This window comes from Pteropus alecto, unplaced genomic scaffold (assembly GCF_000325575.1).
Source record: "Pteropus alecto unplaced genomic scaffold, ASM32557v1 scaffold202, whole genome shotgun sequence".
NCBI classification, from domain to species: domain Eukaryota; kingdom Metazoa; phylum Chordata; class Mammalia; order Chiroptera; family Pteropodidae; genus Pteropus; species Pteropus alecto.
Window position 1 is genome coordinate 1,536,372 of NW_006432451.1, and position 6,814 is coordinate 1,543,185.

A 6,814-nucleotide genomic window follows, 5' to 3' on the forward strand; every position below is an offset into this window, starting at 1 on the left:
ACTAAGTCTTGGGGGGATTAATTATAAAAAGATAATCAGAACATGCATGTAACAGTACTTTGTTCTTTTTAATGTTGTATACTATTCCACTATATATACATAATTGACATATATATACTTTTGTATACACACACACACACACACACACACACACACACTTTTGTTAATCACATTGTTTCCAGTTTGGGTCTGTTACAAATAATGTTGCTATGAATATGTCTTTTAGTGAAAATCTTTACTCATTTCTCTTGAGAACAAACGTAGGAATAGAATTGCTGGGTCATGTAGGAATGAGGGGAGGTATCTTTAGAAGATATTGCCAGTTTTTCGAAATAGTTGAAGTATTTTGTTTCTACCTGCAAGGCATAAGAGTTCCAGATGCTCCTCATCTTCATTAACACTTCGCATTGTCAGTCTTTTTCATCTTAGTCATTCTGGTAGGTGTATAGTGGTATCTTACTGTGGTTTTAATTTGCATTTCTCTGATAAGTAATGGTGTCAAGCTACAACGTGTTCTTTACTTAAAAAGAGCACACAAGAAACCAAAATATTGACAGTGGTGATCTTTGCAGAGGTGTGATGATTTATTGATTTGGTTCGGTTTGGTTTTTATTTTTTGTCTCATGGTCCTTCTGTTTGCTAAGCTTCCTGCATTTTTAAAACTTAAATGCTTAACTTTTAAAACTATAAAAACAACTGAAAAACCTTCCACCTACATGTTCTTAAAGATAACAAGGCATATTCACAAGTAAAGTCACCAGAAATATTTATTGAGCACCTGCTGTATACCCAGCATTGTGGGAGGGGCTACAAAGGACACAGAGCAATACAGAACTTGGTCCCTGCCCTTGAAAGGTGTACAATCTAGGTGGAGACAGGCAAATGAGGACACATGGAGAGCCAGGAGATAACAGTCCAGGCCAGGAAGTTACAGAAGCTGGAAGATGTTTGGGGTTAGAACCACTAAGTGCTTTGGTGCCTCCCGGGGTTCAATGTTCAGTGCCAGGAAAGACAGCCCACAACTCCCAGGCCTGTAGTGGCCCATTTGACATGCTCGATCCACTGCCTCTACTCCCACCATCTTAAAACATCCGACTCCTTGTTCAGCTGCTATTCAAAGTGCAATGAAATGGGGGAGGGGTGGGGCAGATGGGGAAAGTCCTTGGAGGAGTCCCAGGGGCTGCTGTCACACTCTCTCCCTCCTAGAAAACGTCGCTCCCCACCCCCACTACCCACATACTTCTAATGCAGAGATCCCCACTCAAGGAGGCCTGTCTGACCACCCAAGATTTCTACCCCAAGCGCTGAGAGGAGAAGAAAGTCACTGCTCGAGTTGCCTGAGGTAGAACTGGGGAACTCTACTTCTAGCATACCCCTTCCCCTTCCCATCCACTGAGTTGGTGGGGACAAGCACCCCAGAGCTGCCACCAGGGCTGAGAGGAGTCTAGAGGGAAAAGACATAGGGGAGAGGAAAGAAACAGAGGAGGACTTGAGAGCCCAGCTAGAAAAGTGGGGCATCTGGAGCTCCTAGAAAAGTCCCAGGGAAGCCAACAGGGTGGAGGCCATACACTGTGCTGGCCCCACCGTGGGCAGCAGAGGGGAGTGAGGGGAGGCAAGGTGGTTTGCTACGGGACCCTACCTTCCCCAGGCCTTCACAAGACAGAGTGGGGTATCAAGGGCCAGGAAGGTGCCAGTCCCCAGCCCTATTCCAGGCTATGCCCACTTCAAGGTCACCATGCTCAGCCTTAGAGGAGGCAAAAGGACTCCAAGGTTTGGATGATGCCCCCACTCTGCTTGGCCCCCTTCAAAGTGCTATTTCTTCTCAAATTTTAAGGAATTCAGGTCTGAGAATGAAGGAAAGGGGCAGAATTTCATAATGTCAGTGTGACAGTGAACAGAGGGAGCCAGGCCCCTCCGGTGAGCACCACCTAGCAGGTGGGGGTCATGCCAGCCCCACTTTACCTCCAGGAGACAGGAAACAGAGCATAGGATGAGAAATTTTTAAATAATAGTTTGCATAATAAAAATATCTGGCAATCTAATAAGCCTATCATTCCTCTAATGTTTTCTTTAAATAATTCTAATGCCAGCAGCTGGCAGGGGTGGGAGGCAAGCAGGCTATGTACATGAGGAATTTAAATTAAAACACACATAATAATTAAGACACACAAACTAAAAGACTAAGGCAAAAGATGTAGAAGGAGCCTGCAAGGGGCGGCAGGTCCACGTTTACAGGAGTGTGAGGCTTCCAGTGCGCGGGTTAGGGCTTCTTCTTGGAGAAGATCAGGCGGCGTTTGGAGTGATAGAAATCTGAGGAGAGAGAACAGAAGTCAGACAGGCCAGGAGGAAGAAGGCACAATTACTAAATCAAGGCAAACTGCAGAGGAACCAGGGACCCCTCCCTAGGGCCAAAGGGACACATTGTCAAATACTGGGAAGAACTCTGGCAACTTCTGCCCCATTTCCCAGGGTGTTTACAGGACATCACCACACTTCACAGAAGTCACTGATAACGGGACTTATGTTCCTGAGCCAGCTCTAAGCCAGGCTACCCAATGTGCCACCAGTCCTATGCGGTTATTTAAATTAACTAAGTAAAACGAAAAATTCACTTTCTCAGTCACACTAGTCACATGTCAAATAATCAAAGCTCTACGTGGTTAGTAGCACTGGATATTTGCATCACTGCAGAGTTCTATTGGACAGCACTGCTCTAAGGATATCATTAGATCATCCATGAAAAGTGTGCCTGCACAATGCTTGGGCCATATAAACATTAGCTATTATTATTATTATTACCCTTATTGTTAGTTCTGATTCAGCTACGAATTTGCTGTGGGACTCTTGGCTACAGCTCTTTGAGCCTCTGTTTCCTTACCTGTAAAATGAGGATAACACTGGTATGGTCCTCTAAGGATTAAATGGAATGCTCTCTAGAAAGGCTTTGGTCTAGGGCTTGGCCTAATAATTGCTCAAATGTCAGCATTACTCATTTATAATTTATCAAGCCCTACTATATGCCAGACACTGTTATAGGTGCTAGGGAGTCAGCAATGAACAAGAGAGATAGAGATCCCTTTCTCATGGAGATAATATCCTAGTGGGGGAGATGGACAATAACAAGATAAGAAAGTAGCTGCTAATGGTAAAAAGTACTAAAGCGAACAAAATAGGCAGGGCAGGACTGGAAGTAGGTGTGTGTGATGGGGAAGAGGAGTTAAGCTTGTATAGAGCAGCTAGTAAATTATATCTTAGTTTTCTTTCCTTTGCAAATTCACTGTGCAACTTTAGGAAAACCACTCTACCTCTCTGAATCTTGTTTCCTTGCCTATAAAAGGATGGCAAGAATGTCATATGGTATAGGATTGCTATAAGGACTAAATGAAATCCCCCTTAGAAACTTAGCGAAGGACCTGGCATTTAATAAATGTTCCCAATAAATGTTAGCTAGTTGGTCTTGGTTACAGACTTGCTGTGTGACCTCAGGCAAGTGGCTTCCCTCTCTGTGCCTGTTTCCCCCTTGTAATGAGCAAGCAGCACCAGACAGGTCAGCCCTTGCACCATGAATCCTAGGTCTTGGTCCCTTGCAGTGTCAGTGACATTCTTGCATCTGTCCTTACCTGTCATGCTGGTCTGCCGCCGTTTCCGGCCCTGAGAGATACCAGGCCCACCTGGGGACCCCTCAGGCTGCTCAGGGGAGCGAGGCAAGAGGGTACAGGACAGTGACAGGTCCACATGGTCCTCCTGAGCTGTCCCCTGCAGCAGGACAGGTGAGCTGCTAGGCCGCCTGCCTCCTCCCACGTCGTCTCGGGTCCCCCGGGGCCCCGAGGGCAAGTAGACCTTGGGCAGGCCCAGACCCCACACACGCTCCCAGGCAAAGTTGCCCTCCAGCGGTGTCTCAGTGACAAAGTCGAAGTTCCATCGCTCACAGGCCTCCTGCACACAGCTGGCCATTAGTGCATCGCAGTCTCGGCGCAGCTGCTCACTGTCCACTGGGCCGAAGAGGCGACGACAGGCCTTGCTGCCCTGGGGGATTGGACGGGCATTTCGGGATGGCTCCGACATGGCACCTGCAGGTGAGACAGTAAGACACTGGTTAGTGGGAAAATAGACCCCCTTACCAGGCAGTGCTTTGCTCAGGTGAGGTCTTCCTACTAGAACAGGAGGTGAAAGGGTGTCTCTGGTTCCTTCCAGCTGTCTACCACCTTCTTCCCACAGGGCCCCCCAAACATCCCACCATCAGACACTGGGTTGGGGCAGAGCTCAGCCAGCCTGGACCCCAGGGCGACTGAAAGAGCAGGCAGGTGAAGGGCAAGCTTATGTCAACAAAGGCAAGTTTATGCAATAGCAGGGATCAGGGGCCTGTTTACCACCAGGTATTATCAGATAAAAACCAATTTACTGTCCCCCTCTGAGGTGTCCCTCATGGATGTGAATGCCCAAGTACCTGTGAATTGCCAGTCCAGCAGTTTCCCAGCCCCAGCCCTGGCCAAGAGGTCAGTTACCAAATGAATGGACAGGCTGACAGCTCCTCCTGAATCCGCCAGTCCAGATGCGCATGTAGCATAACTCTGCTCTGACACTTAAAAATATCCTGGACTTTGGGGTAAAAAAACAACTGGGATCTAAGCCTACCTTTCCTGCTTACTATCTAAACTTTGAAAAGTCACTTAATGTCTCTGGGCCTCAGTTTTCTTAACTATAAAATGGAACTTTATGAAAGCTTCAAGAGCATCGCTGTGGAAACACGTTCAAACAATTGGTCAGGGTGTCCCTCTAGGCAAGGCAGATGAAACAGAGCGGAAAGGCTGTATCTTGCGGCTAAGAGCAAGAGTTCTAGAGCGGGACTGCCTGGGTTAGAATCCCGGCTCTGCTGGTTGACCCTGGATAAGTGGCTTAACTTCTCTGGACTCTACTGTTCTCATCCATAAAATGGAGACAATAATAGTGAATGTCTCAGAGAACAGAGGATTAACTGAGTTGATGTAGGTTACATGCATAGAGCAATACCTGGTATACAGAAATGTTTGGAAAACAGAAGTATTATTATTTCTCTCTGCCTTCAGTTCTAGCTGAGCCTCCCCCCAGGCCACCACCTCCTTTGAACAGCAGCTGACAGGTGCTGTAGGCTGAGCACCTTTCCCAAGGATGTCATCAGGTGGGCAGCCTGGGGCTGAGGAGGAGCTGGGCAGGGCAGGGCAGTGATGATTTCTCCCAGGCTGAGCCACATCCTGCCAGGCCCATCAGGTGATCTGAAGTCTAGACAGCCTTGAAACCCCTGCCCTATGTTGCCTACATCCAAAAAACCTGTTTTGCAGGCAAAGAAAATTAATGGTGGCTGGTCTACCCTGTTCCTCTCCTCCCACTTCAGGAGAGGGAAGCCAAGGGTGTTTGCCCATGAGGGAGTGCTGGCACCCATTTGCCCTGCTCTGGCCTGACTCCACGGCTGAGCAGTTGCACGACCTTGGCAGGGACTGGGTTTTCCTGGGGACAAGTCCTGATTTGCAGACTCTGAGGGTGAAAGTTCTGCTGAGGGACCCCTTGGGACAGAAAGCCCTGGACCCACGCCACACCTACCGCTCCTTACTCCACCTCTCACAATAAGTGCAGCCCACATCTCAGCTGATGGGGGCGGGCGTGGGGGGCATTGGTGATCTCAGACCAAGTTTAAAGGGTAGGAGTTCCAAGAGATATGATACTTGTCCCCAAAACCGTGCAGATAAAAAGCTCAAGGGCCACTGCCCCATAGAGGGGTTACAGAGTGCAGAGCCCTCAATAACCTCTGCCCACTCTCTTTAAGGCAAGGATTTGGATTAATTTATATACTTTTATGTGCCAGGAGCTAAGAAATTTATGGATATTAATTTCTCCCAAAAGTGGGTATATTATCTCTTTTTTACAGAAGAGGTAACCAAGTCTCAGAAAAGTAACTTACCCAAGGTCACATATCTCACAAGTAGCACATCCAGATTTGAACCCAGGCCTATTTGCCTTGGGTTCTGTGCTCTGGTGTTGAACCCTACTCCCTAATTTTGAAATTTCTTAACCAGAGAGGGCCATCAGAATCAGTTGGGGACCTTTTTCAAAATAGAGATTGATAAGACCCTCCCTCCTCAGACCACGTTAATTCAAATTGAAGGGGATTTAAGCAAATGTTTGGCAGTTCCCAGATGGGCAGTCTTGGGAAGATGCTGAAATAGACAGTCTGGGTCTCGGTGCCTCATTGGTATGAGAAGGGGCTCACCTAGGGCTTTATCAGGAAGTTGGATATTCTTTGGCTTCCAGGAGCTGAAGATGGGACCAGAATCCAGGCAGGAACCTTCTATCTACCACCCCTTCCCTTATGTCTCTTATAGGGTCCCCATCAAAACTGCTCCGTTGCCCATTATCTTAACTACCAGCTCAGAGGAAACTCACAAACGCAAACCCTCGTTTTACAAACAAGTAACTGAGAATAGCTTTCTTCGTTGGCCTCCGTGTTTTAGACTTTAACCAAATTTAATTCTCAAGTAAATAGTAAGCACCCAGTAAACATTGTTGAACCAATGGGAGTCTTTTGAGGGGTCGTCGGTTGGGGGTGGGGGGCGATGAGCGACCTGGAATAAGCCCAGGAGTAGCGGCGGGAAGAAAGGCGGGCTAAGCGGCCTTCCGCGGGAAGGAGTGTGTGCTATTCGCGCAGGGGCCGGAAGGGGGCGCCGGTCTCCAGGAAATCACGCGCCGGTAAGAGATGCGTGGGCAAGGCCTTGGACAGCGGCAGTGAGTTGTGATGAGTCAGTTTCCTGCTAAGTGCTCCCCGCCCGCCAAAACTTCGCTT

General features: G+C 48.0%; 1 protein-coding gene across 1 annotated transcript in view; it reads right to left on the bottom strand.

Annotated features, from left to right (window-relative positions):
• Window positions 1-749: 749 nt before the first annotated feature.
• The window catches only part of CDKN1A (cyclin dependent kinase inhibitor 1A), a 7,836-nt gene continuing 1,771 nt past the window's right edge, over window positions 750-6,814 (bottom strand). Inside the window, exons 2-3 of the mRNA XM_006907319.3 lie at window positions 3,621-4,070; window positions 750-2,310 (exon numbers count right to left, since the gene is read on the bottom strand). Of these exons, the coding sequence (XP_006907381.1) occupies window positions 2,261-2,310; window positions 3,621-4,065 (495 nt within the window). The 5' untranslated portion in view covers window positions 4,066-4,070 and the 3' untranslated portion in view covers window positions 750-2,260. The remainder of the gene's footprint in view (window positions 2,311-3,620; window positions 4,071-6,814) is intronic.